Raw genomic sequence first — 14,989 nt, 5'->3', positions numbered from 1 at the left:
GAGATTAGATTCATTCTGGCTTAAAACTCAGAGTTATTGTCCTCCCTAAATATTTTATCAAGCTCTAAAAATTGATTTGCAGTCCCTTTAATTTTTAAATCCGTGTCAGAAAATATTTTCTTTGGCTTCGTTGTGGCCAAAGATTGTGCCTGTTAATTAAGGCCAGCAGTGGTTTTCTCTGACGTCTTCCCCTGTCCCCCCCTCCCTCCCCAGCTGCCCTCCCTGTTGAGTTTCATCAAAGAGCCAGTTCTGAAAATAGCAGCAGAGATACACACGTTCCCGCTTGGGAGGGAGCCCGGCCCCCACAGGAAGTGTGTGTTGCCTAACATGGGTACCGTGAGACAGTCAGGTTCGTGACTCCTAGAAACTATGCGACCTGCCAAGTGATAATGCAAAGTAATTTTTTAATCATTTATAATTCTTCAAATGATTTTTATTTAATAGCATTAAGTGATCCATATATTCTTCACAGGGAGTCTCTCTTGCGTACTCTCTGTAAGGTTTGTTGTTTCTGCCATGGCTAGGCTTGGCCTGATTATGACCGGAGTGGAGACTGTTGATAAGGTGGAGAGTTTCCCAGAAGGGAAGTGTCGTGCACTCAGATGCCTGGGGCGCCAGGCAGATAGAGTGAGGGAGTGAATAGAGTGGGTAGAGGCAGTGGAGATCCGTGGTAGCTGGCACACGAGGGAGTGCAGGACCCATCTTGCCCACTGTTGCATGGGAAAGACAAGGTGGGATCACTGCATAAGCCCATCAGCCAAAAGCCCAGGGACCAAAACCAGATTCACCCCAAATCAATTCACACGAAGACCAATCTGTCAATTATTGAGGATTTTTTGAAGTTTTAGGTTTTCTTACATCCCTCCTGTGTCTATGCCCCTTTATCTGCCCGTGACTTTGCATTGCAACAACCTTAGGGCAGTCTTCTAGGTGTTCGTCTCACAAAGGCTGGGGCAGACCAAGGGTAGGAGCAAAAACTTCTCTGCAGAAAACCTTAATTCATTGAGCGTGTTCCGAGTGAATGGGCTTTGGTCACATACTTGTCATCAACATTGCCTAGAAGGGACGGAATCCATGGAACCAGACCTTACAGTTTGTCAAGCAGCCCTTCCCACTATATCCAGATTTTATTTTTTATTTATTTGTGAGGAAGACCAGCCCTGAGCTAACATCCGACGCCAATCCTCCTCTTTTTTGCTGAGGAAGACTGGCCCTGGGCTAACATCCATGCCCATCTTCCTCCACTTTGTATGGGACGCTGCCACAGCATCGCTTGACAAGCGGTGCGTTGGTGCGCGCCCGGGATCCGAACCGGTGAACCCCGGGGCCATCGCAGTGAAGCGCGCGCACTTAACTGCTTGCGCCACCGGGCCGGCCCCACCAGTATATCCAGATTTTAATCGGAAACATTCAGTTTTTAAATGTTGATCACTCATTCAAATTATTTTTTAAAATGTGAAAAAAACCCCTCATATCTACAAAGGAAAGTTGAACCCTCTGCAGTTAGAAAACCACCAAGTAGAAGCTTCCCTGTGAAGGTTGTGTAGGCAGTATGGGAAATAAGAAATGCTGGAGAGATTTGAATAATAACACCATCTCGTAGTTTATAGCACTTTATAGTTTACAGGGTACTTGCAAGAAAGTTACATAATTTGATCTTCACTATAATTGTGTGAGGTCGCTAGGGCTGGTGCTACCATTCCCATTTCACAGAGAAAGTATTAGACTGGGTGGAAAAAACTTGCCCAAGGTTATTTGGTCTTTGGCAGGTTTGCTTGCTGTTCCTTTAAAGGAATAGCACTGGGTTACCACTTGGCAAGCACTTCAGACACATTGTCTCATTAATCCTCCCAACAAGGTGTAATGAGCCTCATTTTAAAGATTGAAACACTATCAATGTTAAGTAGCATTTATCAACCCTTGCTCTGGTGGCAGACTTTAGCGTGGGCTAAAGACTTTAAATGGACCATTTCATTTTATCCTCATGACAGATAACTCTGGGTAGAAACTAGGTACTCATGGAATCCCAATTTCACAGAAAAGGACAAAGATTTTTTAAAAAATGGCTAAATGACTTGCCCAGGGTCACATAGCCAGTTAGTGGTGAAGCTAGGATTTGAACCTGGGCTGTCTACCACTACGGTGTGCTGAGTACTGCTAATGCCTCTATATTAGATTAACCCAAGTGAAGTTGCTGATATTCGACGGCTTGTCTTCTACAATAGCAATTACATGTGCTTCAACCTAGTAATATGTACTTTATGTGTCTCTAATCAGTCTTAAACTAATTTCCAGAACCAGGAAACAGCTATGAATAAGTAGATTGTTTTTTAGGGGAATTTGTAGTTGCATTGAGAAATCTGCTCATCATTTATTAACTTAAGAAAGACTAAGACCTTGAAAACTGAGGAAAATCCACACGTATTTGTCAAATTTAGATATAACTTTTATTTTTCAGACATTTATTTCTTTCGTAAACTGAGGATGTCTAAGTTTTAATTGATTTTTAAATGACAATGGTTTTATGAATGTTACTTCACTGAAAATGAGTGATGTGATTGTCAAATTATAATTATAAAATTATGAGTAAAGGATCCCATCCTTTAGTCACATCTTTTGGTGAAAGATTCTTATTTGTAGTGTCGGGGGAGAGGGAGAATCTCCCTCTGCCCTTTCCCTTAAGGTTCTTCTGGCTGGCCAAATAATCAACAAGACAGGTTAGCAGGAGAAAATAATACCAAGTTTAATAACATGTATACATGGCAGAAAGCAGGGACACTGCGTTTCTCAACACAATAGCAGAAATTCTCGTCTTAAATACCATGTTCAGCTAATGACAAAGGAGGATGTTGGGGGGGGGAGTCAGTTACAGGAGATTACCACTAAAGCACAGTAAACAAGAGTAAGGTTATTATGCAGATTTAAGTCATCACCTTCCACATTGATAAGTCACTAGAAATGAGCTCATCCCCCTCTCTTCTCCAAACAGAGAGGGAGATACCTTTACAAATGGAGATTTCCCTTATAAATGTAAATGTCTGTCTGGCAACTCCTTGCAGGGCCATCCAAAGAATATGGCCAGAGAGACAGAATTTCTGATAAGATGGGCTTGTTGGTGCCTTTCCTATTGTAACATCTATTTTACATTATATTACAGCCATCAGATGGAAGATCTGTTCCAGGAAGGAGCCACCATGTCAAATTCTTTAGGCAGTTAGTGGGGGAGGTCAGATGTCCTTCAGAGAAAACAATCAAGGTAAAGAGATATATTTCAGGGTGGCCAAATTTTGATCTCCCACAGTAGACATTGGTCTTAGTTTAACCTCTAACTCAAAAATATACATGATGTTTTGAATTAATAGTGATCAGAAGGAATTAAAATTAAATTCAGTAGAGCTTTGTTTCTATTTTTTGTTCAGTGTGAAGATTATTTTTTAAATAGTTAGCTGTTTTACAGTCCTAAACCTCGCTAATAGTCTTCAGTTAATGAAAAAGTCAGTAGGTAGTGTGGCCTCAACTTCAGTGAAGGCATGGACATTCTTGAATGTAACCTTTGTGGAAAGGCTAGATGAGTCTTGGTTCATATGTGTACTAATTCTACTTTGCACATAAATTAGCCACTATAAACACACACGGTATGGTTTTTTCTAGCTGGTTCTGCTCAATTCTTGTACCTTTAAGTTGGAAACCTGAAAGAAGTTTTTTGAAGAGATTGGTACATCACCTTCTGTGAAAGAACTATAATGATGGAATTGAGTACCGGCCACCAGAATGTGCTTTTCTGGTTTTCTCTCTAGCGTCCTTCACATTCAAACACGGTGCCGTTTAGCCTGCTGCCCTTCTTAATTTGTGTGTTCAGAGTTCCCTGATGACACACACTGTTACACCACTCTCAAAGAAAGTGAGTGTGTACATTCATAATTTTGGTGACTCAAAAAAATAAATAGTATTAATAAAAAAGAAATTTTAATTATAAAGGTTAACAAAAGCAAAATCTTCATCACCTCTGTGTCTCATGCAGAGTAACATATCAACTGTTTCCTTTTTACTTTTGTGCTTGTATAATGTGTATTTTATATAATTATGTACTGAGGTTAGACAATGGGATGAGATTCTTGGAAGAAACTGTGTACAGGACTTATTATTTACAAATTGTACTGTACTAAGCATCAAATTACAGACATTGCTTAGGATTTCTTGAAGGGCTCAATATAATTTATCTTTCTGGGCTTATTCTGAAAGATGTGAGATGGTGAAATGGATCAGTAGCATTCTAATGCTGATTTTTTTATCATGTAGCCACAGAATATTATTGATTATAAGCAGTATTTTTTTCAAATTTTGGTCATTCATGAATCACCTTCATGATTTTGTCCATATCCCAACATAAAGTCTATTATTTACTTGAAATTTTCTTTAAAATAACTTACTTTTTAACTTAAGTTTTCAAAAGGAAACTCATCACTACAATTGCTGTGATTTATTCAATTGGTTAACTTCTTATTATATATAGCTGCCTTTTTAATCTATTATAAAACAAAATTCAATTGAGTAAATTTGAAGATCTAACTGGCTATATTCAGTGATTTGTGAATTGGGCAGCATCCCATCTATCAAATAGAGGAGCTGTACCAAACGGAAGATTTTTAAAGGCAAAAAGAGGATAGGACAAGGAAGTCATAAAAAAAGAAAGGATTCTTTAGGGCAGGGTCACCTTCCTTTAGGGGAAAGGCCGGGGTCTGTCATGCAGATGATCTCACTAGTGCTGACCAGGTAATTCCAGATTGACTGGTTAAATGTCGCATTCCTGGGAGAGGCTGAGACTGCAATTAGGTGAGATACTAAGTCTTGGTTTTCTGTCCTGGGGCTTAGCCCAAATGATTCCATTTTGGGCCTGTTGTTTCTTTTTTAACAAAACTTTAAGATTAAAAAATAAAAGTCAATTTTAAAAAATATTGCTTTTTCACTTAATTTTTTTTTTTTTTTCTAGTGAGGAGGATTGGCCCTGAGCTAAAATCTGTTACCAATCCTCCTCTTTTTGCTTCAGGAAGATTGTCACTGAGCTGACATCTGTGCCAGTCTTCCTCTATTTTGTATATGGGATGCTGCCATAGAAGGGCTTGATGAGGGTTGTGTAGGTCTGCCCCTGGGATCCAAACTTGTGAACTCCAGGCTGATGAAGTGGAGCGTGTGAACTCAACTACTATGCCACCAGGCCGGCCCTCACTTGATTTTTAAAAGTTAACTTTATATTACTACCATAACTTACTAGTTAGATTTTTCTAGTGCATTTTAAAAATATACACACTTATTAAAATAAAAAATTAAAATGTAAAAATCCATCCAGGTACCGCTCAGAATCACTTAACACACTATAGTCAGACCTGAGCCAAACTTTGGGAGAAAGTGGCTGAAAGTGAACATGGGCAATTACTAAAAGAGTTACCCATAAGGGGTACCATGCCACCGTTGACACAGAGTTTTCTGTTAAAACTTGGCAAGGATTTGTTTCCACCCCGCATGACCCTGAGAGTCAAGTTTGCCATTCAGTTAAAGAGGTGCCACGTGGTGTTCACTGACATGCTTTTTAAATAATGCCCTGGTAGTCTCTTGAGTCCGCTTATTAAGGGAAGGTGACCTCAACTTCGTGGGCCTGTAAGGGTGCCGGCACTAATGAATTTTTTATTTTCTGTGAGGCTCACTTTAAATTGAATTCAACGTTATGCTGGTGCGTGTATATAAAAAGGTGACCAATTGAAATTCAAATGTAACGAGGATGAAGTTTTGCTATTCAGCACAGCAGCCTTTGTTTTTGGCTCTAGTAGGTTCTTTGCCCCAAAACAATGCAGCTTTCCCCCTTGCTTTTGAAATCACCGTGTCTAGCTGGGTAGGAATGACATCCTTTCTAACCCATTCCAGAAGTGAAATACAGTTTGTTCTGGTTTTCCAGTTTAAATTTTTTTTTAATGTGCTGAGTGATTTGGATGTGAAGTCTTGAAAAAAACAAAGTATTCTTTCTGAAACATGCAAATGTGTCTCTCCATCACCTAGGAAACTATTATGGGACACCCAAACCTCCTAGCCAGCCAGTCAGTGGGAAAGTGATCACGACGGATGCCTTGCAAAGCCTTCAGTCTGGCTCCAAGCAGTCCACCCCAAAGCGAACCAAGTCCTACAATGATATGCAAAATGCTGGCATAGTCCCTGCAGAGAATGAGGAGGAGGATGACATTCCTGAAATGAGCAGTAGCTTTACAGGTAAAGACCAGACCATGTTCCCCCTCCATGGGCTTGCAAAGAGTTACGTGGTTTCTCTTCGCAAGAGGAATTCTAAAGTGTGGCCAGAATGCAAACTCCAACCACACAATGCTTGGGGCAGAGGTGGTCTTTTCACTGGTCTATTTTTCATGCTTCTTTGCAAAACTATTGCAAAAATTGCAAAAACCTCACCCAAATATCTTAAAGGGGCTGGAGGGAAATATCTGTAGAAGGGAATCAAGAATAATCAGCATTGTTTGTTTCTCTTCAAAATGATATCTATAAGAATATTTGCATTTTGTTTGTTTATTTCTTGGTCTTGACACTGCTCCATAATTATAGCTGATTGCTTATAAAGAGAAATATGAGAATTTGCTTAACAGTTTAATATCAATTGATGCTGTGTGGAAGGCTGGCAGCATCTTTTTATCTCATACCTTTGTAAGTAGAGATACAGTGGAAATAGATCATGTGTTCAATTAACTTATGCATATTTTACTGTATGCCCTAAAAGGGAGAAAGATGGAAAAATAGTAAATGCTGTAAGATTATATCTTGCATATGCATTCTATGTTAAATAGCATGTGTTACTGATTGCATTATATCTTTATATATACATCCAGGGCTATCTACTTCCGTATAGGTTGAGTATTGCACAATTCCAGGGAACCCCATTCACAGAGGCTATGATGTATGTTCCTTGGGTTAGTGCAATGACCTAGAACTGTTCAAGAATGTTTTTCACTGTGAAGGTTTGACCTTACCTAGCAACTCAAAATGTGACAACTGTACAAGACATGAGTAACTCCAATCTACAATGTTGTGACTTTGAAGAACATCTTTTTTCTTTTATGTTTCCTGTTCTTAAATATCTTCTTTAATATTTTAGAGTTATTGCTATACATATCTGCAGCATATGAGATCTTCCCCTCTCATAGTGGCCTTTTCTGACATCACCACACTTCGGACATTACTTGATTTGACTCAGCCCCAGTAAAGAAGAAATTAGTGAACTCTATTTTCGCCCTTATACTACTAAGTCTAACAGAATATTGAGGGAAAAGTTTGTATTAGTTGAATGCTTTCTCCAGCCTGTATGGACCTCTCTGAGGTTTTCTCTTTCATTAAGCTCAAAAGCCTAAAATTCTTCAAGATGACATTTATTTTTTTATTTTTTATTTTTTTTATAATTTTATTTATTTATTTTTCCCCCAAGCCCCAGTAGATAGTTGTATGTCATAACTGCACATCCTTCTAGTTGCTGTATGTGGGACACGGCCTCAGCATGGCTGGAGAAGTGGTGCGTCGGTGCACGCCCAGGATACGAACCCGGGCCCCCAACAGCAGAGTGCGCGCACTTAACCGCTAAGCCACGGAGCCAGCCCAACGAAACCGTCAAGATGACGTTTAAAACAATTTTGATTGCTTTATTGTCATAACAGTAGCCCAATCCTTCTGCAAGAAGCAGTGGATCAAGAAAGAGGAGACCTGATTTGTTATCCTAGCTTGGTTCTTGATAGTTGTCTTATTATGAACATAGTGGCTAACTTTTCTCCTCTGTAAAATGACTGGATAGGATTAAATCATTTCTGAGTTCTCCCTTCCAGCTCTAAGAATTTGATTCGATGAAGATTTCCATTTTCTCAATTAAAATGGAATGGCTGACCTATAGTTGCAATATCTAGGAGAAATTTGCCATCTTTTTAAATATGCATTTTTTTGAAATCAGTTAATTTCATGTACTTAGACGTATTTTATCCATTTATAGTAGTCCCGACTGATATGAAAGCAGATTATGAAAAATGTCAATATTTCTTTTAAAAAGTAGCTAACACTTTAATGTCCTGATCTTTCAACAAATAAGGATAGCAAATCTCGATATAACCTAGAACATAGATGTAGTCATGGAAACAGAAGACCTTGGGGGTAACGTGCCATGAAATAGTTCTGCCATGCTGACTGCATGGTCCCCAAGAAGCATATGTGCCTTTATTTGTCTTCCTTTTATTAAGTAGATTTCTTGGTAGAAAGCAAGAACAAAGTAGGGGTAGTTGACTGTAGGTCTTGATGCTTTTCCTATTTCTAATTACTGTAAATCTCTGTCTCTTGAAGCCATGCCTCAAAAAATCTGACCCCATAAAATCCTCAGTTGAAATCCTGGCATCAAAGAAAAACTTCCGGGCCCAGGACATCGTTGCTGAAGTCAGTCTGATCGTTAGTTTCTGCCAAAACAGAAAGCCAAGTGGCACCTGATTGTCTTCTTCAGATTCCTTTCTTAACACCAAGAAAGCCAATAAGATGAACAGAGAGAGAACTTGTCTTGAGAGATGAAATCAGAGGCTCAGTCAGTGGTATTAGGCAACTTTATCTTTTATCTTTGCTTTCCTCTTTGTGGGCTTAATTCCCAGGCAGGTCTTGCCAAGCTGTGTCAAGAAGGCCATCAGCACCTGCAGCATGAGTACCTGTCAGTTTAATAACTTCAGTATCAAGAGGCCACCTCTTGCTTCATGATTCCAGCAGACACTTCCATGCCTGACATTCATTGGTTTGCCTTGGATTATGTCATGTGCCTGACCCATTCACAAAGGCAAGAGTGATAGGAATGCAACTTGGGCCCACTGCGTGAGTTAGGCGTGGTCCAGTCCCCATCTGGACCACCTGGACCTGGAATGGAGGGGGTGATTTCCAAAGGGAGATCTGAGTGCTGGTACCAGAAGAAGAGGGAATAGATGCAGGGCAAGGAGAGCACAGGCAGCCTTCTCAGCGGTGGTAGAATTTTGGTGGAGGTGGTTGTTTAATAGTCTCAACATGTCCTCCATCCAGCTTTTGGATTACCTTCATTCTCATGTGTGTCATTGGGAGCTACTCATTAGAGGAAGATTTGAAAACAGCCTTTTATTATTCCTCAGTCTGCTTTCAGTAAATCAGAAATGTCTACAGGAGAATTACTATGGGAGATAGAAAATAACTACATCCCCTGATTATTATGTTTTAAAGCCCCATGGAGATTGACATTTAATATCATTGCCTTCAATAAAAATTCAACCAGAATGTCAACAATGCCGTTTGTGCATACTTTGATGACATCACCTCTTGATGTTTCTAGTTAATAAGAAGGCAAGGAGACTTATGTACTTAGAGCCTTCTTTTAAGACCTAAGTCAAATCAGTCTACCCACATAATACTGTTCTAGGGGGAACTATCTTGATTTGCATAGAAACATTCTCCTCGCTTTTCCAAAAGAGGCTCAAATCTGACTCACTGGTATAGCTGTCACTATATTCTAAACTTTTGTCTACTTTGTAGCTTGATTTGTCAGTCTTTGATCTTTACCATTGTGTACCAAAAATGTTTTCAATAACTTATACAAAATGGACAATAATGCTTTTATATCTGTGTTTTCATCGTGGACTTTTTTCTTGCCCCCAAAAGTCTTCTGAGTTCTGAAATCAAATGATACTCTGGAATGAGAGTGCGACTCAGTCTGTGTTTTGATGGCCTTCTTAATTTAGGAGACTTTAGGGTTTGAGTCATGAATTTGTTTCTTCTTTGACATTTCTAAGATCGTGAGCAATGCAATGTTCAAGCATATTTTTCTCTTCTTTCTTTTTAGGTAAAATAAATTTGGTCCATCATTTTGATGCTTTCTATTAAAAGAACTTTCATCTCAATAAAACAAAATATAGTCAATGATCAGCAATTAGGAAAGGATGAGGGTTTTTAAGAATATAGATGCATACAGTTGTGAACTCCCTGGCTTGGGGTACTGCTGATGATTTTTTTTTTCCTCTTTCTCTCTCCCCATGATTAAACAGCCGATTCTGGTGACCAAGAAGAGCACACTCTCCAAGAAACGCTACCGCCTGTGAATAGTAGGGTCATCGCTGCTCCCATCACGGACCCTTCTCAGAAGTTCCCTCAATACCTACCTCTTTCTGCAGAGGATAATTTAGGTCCTCTACCTGAGAACTGGGAGATGGCCTATACCGAAAATGGAGAAGTCTATTTTATAGAGTAAAGTATACCATTATTTCTACCTCAACCTCTCTCTTTCTTTCTTCCCCTTCCTTCACTCTCTCTAGCAGCTACAGATGTAAATTAAACATAAAAGGATTGATCACACACTGATTCTCTTATACAATTTAACAAGCTTTGTACGAAAGAAAGCAATTAGCATAGCATCCTAATAATTGAGTCTGGAAAGCTTGAGGAAGCATAAGGTTATTAATTTCCCTAAAGGGTTAGTTAGATTATGGTGTATATGTAGACTGTAATATAATGTATAAAGAATACATTTAGCCATTAAGAATAGGTAAATCCTCTTTTTTTCTTAATTGGGTTGCCATTTTCTTTTTGTTGAGTTTTGAGAGTTCTTCATTTATTCTGGATACAATTCCTTTATCACATTTGTGATGTGCAAACATTTTCTCTAAGTCTGAGTTTTGTTTTTACTGTGTTAACTATGTCTTTCACAGAGCCAGAAGTTCATAGTTTTGACAGTCTAACTTATTAATTTTTTTCTTTTGTGTATTATGCTTGTAGTGTAGTAGCTAAGAAATCTTTACCTAACCAAAAGTTATAAAGCAGTCATTTTCTGTTATGTTTCTTTTAGAAGTTTTATAGTTTTAAATTTTAATTTATGTCTGTGATCCATTTTAGGTTATTTTTTTTACATGGTGCAAAGTGTATGGATTGAAGTTTGAGAATATATAGATGTGAAAAGTCTTTCAAAAGTATAAAACTTAAATTCTATATAGTTAAACATTTAATAAATAACCTTTACTAAAAAGGAAAAAAAAATACAATTGAAACCATTCTAGAAAACCTAAGATAATATGATTTCTTAACCAATAGTAGTCAATTTTTAAAATGCTATACTTTGACGCTAGGATTCTCTATTAAGATTCACCATAGTTTTATGTATCACTAAAAAAGAAAATGGTTAAACTATAAAATAAACAAAGACATAGATAAATCTGTTATACTCAAACAGATTGAAGTTCTGCTCTTCAGTGAACGATAACAAAGGGGGGCATTGCAGAACAATATAAGAAGTATCTCACTGTTTTAAAATATATGGATATTTACAAACATGTGCTATGTGACTATATGCGTACACTTGTTTCTGTGAATATGTAGATAGAGCTCTATGTATAGAAAAATTCTGGAAGTATGTATTAACACTTGAGTTTGAGTTAAGTAAGGAATTTATTTTCTAACACATTATACATTTCTGTGTGGTTTGAGTATATAATTCCATTTAAATATAGATTTGCACATATACTTTGTGATTAGAAAAGTCAATGAAGATAAGAACGTTAAGAACGTGTAATTCTCCTCAAGACATGGGAGTGAGGGAAAAGACTTGGGTCTTAGAACATACTCTTTCAGATCCACCTAAGAAATCTGAGATAAGTGAACTAGAGCTTGTGTGTTCTTTTCCAACCAGAAGAGGGGGACAATCCACGTTTCTGTCTTCACGTTAACAACAAATGCTTATTAAAGACAGGGTTAGAAGATGTAGTCCTTTTTTTCGAATCAGGGAATTATGGTGGTTAAGAGCTCACCTAAAAAGTCACGTTGCTTCCACCACTTAGTAGTTGTGTGACCTGGGGAACTTAGGTTTACCGCTTTGCATCTCAATTTTCCATATCTGTAAAGGACATGAATATTATGAATCATACATGCCCTGTCAGATTGTCATGAGAATTCAATGAGATAATGGATGTAAAGTACTTGAACTAGTACCAGTTAGTGGGCATTATTATTGCTGTTACCATTTTCCTCATCATCATCTTTGGTTATCACAGAGAAGTTTAAACCTTGTTATAAAAGTGGATGCCAACTGTAAGCTCAGGATTTTGTACTTATCTTTTGCAATAAATTACTTCTGAAATTATGTCTATTAGTAAGGAAGAATTATGTTGAGAAAAGCAAAATATAACAGGCATTCCTGATACAGAGAAACATGTGAAACTCAAATTCTTGGAAAAGAATGTACCAATAATTTTGCTCAAGACTGACTTGATAATTTGAGAAAAGAAAGTTGGTCATTTGCGTGATTAGTGAAATACTAGCCCCCAAAACTCTGGCTGACTTATAGAACTATGAGTACAGAGATTTGCTTACTTTTCATAATCTAATGTAGCTTTTAACCGATGCTAAGCCAATGTTTCTTAATTTTATTTATTTATTTATTTTTTCCCCCAAAGCCCCAGTAGATGGTTGTATGTCATAGCTGCACATCCTTCTAGTTGCTGTATGTGGGACGCGGCCTCAGCTTGGCTGGAGAAGCGATGCGTCGGTGCGCGCCCGGGATCCAAACCTGGGCCGCCAGCAGCGGAGCGCTTGCACTTAACCGCTAAGCCACGGGGCTGGCCCTAAGCCAATGTTTCGTTGGCCTAATGTTTAATAGAAAAATTATACAAGAGTATGGCTTATTATGACAACTATGGGATTTCGTCTGCAGCTATCAAATTCCATAGATATTAAGTGATTAGATACATACCATTTATATTTTAGCCTAAATTATATGTCATGGTTAATGAGTTTTCAGGTGTCCTTCATTCTGAAGAACTTCATCTTAGAGTATCTTATATTGAATAGCAAGTTAAATTTCTATGGAATCAGATCTACCTTGTTTTATGTATGTGTGTGTATTTTAGTTTTACAGTTTATGCGAAATCTAAGAAATACTGAAATTTTAAAAGAACATTAAAAAATTAAGCACACGCTTATAAACTCTGGGCATTATATAGAAAATAAACATAAGAAGACTTGGAAGGAGGAATAATTAAGGCAGATTGGCTGGGGAGCTTGGGATCAAAGGAATGACAGGTGACAAGTTCCCTGAGTTTTCCTTTCACCCTGTACATCCCAGACTTGGAGCTGAAGAAGCCAGTAACCCAGAAAACCAATAGGTGGAGACAAAAAGAAACCCTCTCTAGCCAGAGGACCAGGAAGGGGGCATCCTACGGGACAGAACACTTTTATTGAATGACCGCTGTGCTCCAGCCAACAACACAGAAAAACCTGTGGTCCCACCCCTGCCAGCAAAGGTCAGATGAGAAGCCTAGTCCTCCACCCTCCATAGGCTGTAACTAGAAGCCCAAACCTCTTTGCCAGGGTAGTGTCAAAAAGGCTCAGTAGAGAGCTGGGACTTTGCTTGTACCCAGGCAGTAACAAGTGGGGATTCAATGGAGACCACCAAGTGGGGAGCCTGGACTTCCACCCTGACCTGGCAGTAATGAGGTGGCCTCCCTCCTCCTGCTGGGGTAGTGCCAGAGTCAGGATTTTCACCACCATCCAGTAATAAAGAGCCTCCCTCCCTCCGCATGGAGTCGGTAGAAGCGAAGTTGGGAGCAGTAATGAGGCTCCTCTTTCCCCTGACCCCCAAATCCCATTGTGGTATCAGTGGAGGTCTAGGGGCAACTGGAACTCCCATCCCACCCAGCAGTACCAAGAAGCTCCTCACTCCTTTGGGTGACAACGAAGGCCAAGTAGGGACCCTGAACTTCTGCCTCCACTGAGAAATAACAGGTGGTACCGCCCCCTTCCCCTGCTGCAGCAGCGTCAGGGAAAGCCAGCTAAAATAGAAGGTTCACATAAGATCCAAAGTGCTATAACATGATAACCAAAATGTCCAGATTTTAAGAACAAAATCACCTGTTATACCAAGAACCAGGAAAATCTTAAATTGAGGGAAGAAAGATAATCAGTAGATGCCAACACCAAGATGACAGAGATGTTAGAATGATCTGACAAAGATTTTAAAGCAGCCATTATAAAAGTACTTCAATGAACGATTATAAACATGCTTGAAACAAATAGAAAAACAGAAAGTTCCAGCAAAAAAAAAAAAAGTCTCAGCAAAACAATAGATGATATAAAAAATGGAAAGTTTAGGGCCTGGCCCTGTGGCCAAGTGGTTAAAGTTCTGCGCACTCTGCTTCGTCAGCCCGTGTTTGTGGGTTTGGATCCTAGGCACGGACCTACTCCATTCACCAGCCATGCTGTGGCAGTGCCCCACATATACGGTAGAAGAAGATTGGCAGAGATGTTAGCTCAGGGCTAATCTTCCTCAAGGAAAAAACAAAGAAGAAAAAGAGGAGGATTGACAACAGATGTTAGCTCATGGCGAATCTTCCTCATCAAAAAAAATATAAAAAAGGAAAGTTTAGAACTGAAAAATACAATAATCAAAATAAAAAGCTCAGTAGATGGATTCAACAGCAGGATGGAGGGGAGAGAGGAAAGAATCAGTAAACTTGAAGATGGAAAATGGAAATTGCCCAATCTGAACAGAGAGAAAATCGACTTAAAAAAAAGAACACAGCTTCAGGGGCTTTTGGAACAATAACAAAAGATCTAATGTTTATGTTATTGGAGTCCCAGGAGAAGAGAAAGTAGGTAGAGCTGTAAAAGTACTTGAAGAAAAAATTCCCCAAATTTGGCCAAAGAAATAAACTACAGAGAAGCTGAGTGAACCCAATCAGGATAAACCCAAAGAAAACTATACCAAGACACACTGTAGTCGAGCTTCTGAAAACGGAAGACAAAGGAATATCTTGAAAGCAATGAGAGAAATGACACATTTCTTATGTGGATGAGATGATTCAAATAACAATATATTTCTCATTAGAAGCCACAGAGACCAGAAGGAAGCAGCACAGCACTTTTCAGGTGCTGAAGGAAAAAAAGAATCAACCTTGAGTTCTATATCCAGTGAAAA

The 14,989-nt window shown here is 38.8% G+C and overlaps 1 protein-coding gene across 4 annotated transcripts in view; it reads left to right on the top strand.

Moving 5' to 3' along the window:
• Nucleotides 1-14,989, top strand: part of MAGI1 (membrane associated guanylate kinase, WW and PDZ domain containing 1) — a 630,558-nt gene that overhangs the window by 514,540 nt on the left and 101,029 nt on the right. For all 4 annotated transcript variants that reach the window (XM_058562542.1, XM_058562531.1, XM_058562564.1 and 1 more), the window contains exons 4-5: nucleotides 6,052-6,258; nucleotides 10,074-10,272. In XM_058562542.1, coding sequence (XP_058418525.1) covers nucleotides 6,052-6,258; nucleotides 10,074-10,272 — 406 coding nt within the window. The remainder of the gene's footprint in view (nucleotides 1-6,051; nucleotides 6,259-10,073; nucleotides 10,273-14,989) is intronic.

The sequence above is a fragment of the Diceros bicornis genome, chromosome 2, assembly GCF_020826845.1.
Source record: "Diceros bicornis minor isolate mBicDic1 chromosome 2, mDicBic1.mat.cur, whole genome shotgun sequence".
Taxonomy (NCBI): Eukaryota; Metazoa; Chordata; class Mammalia; order Perissodactyla; family Rhinocerotidae; genus Diceros; species Diceros bicornis.
Note: the sequence above shows the minus strand (reverse complement) of the source record. Positions and strands in the feature narration are given on the sequence as shown.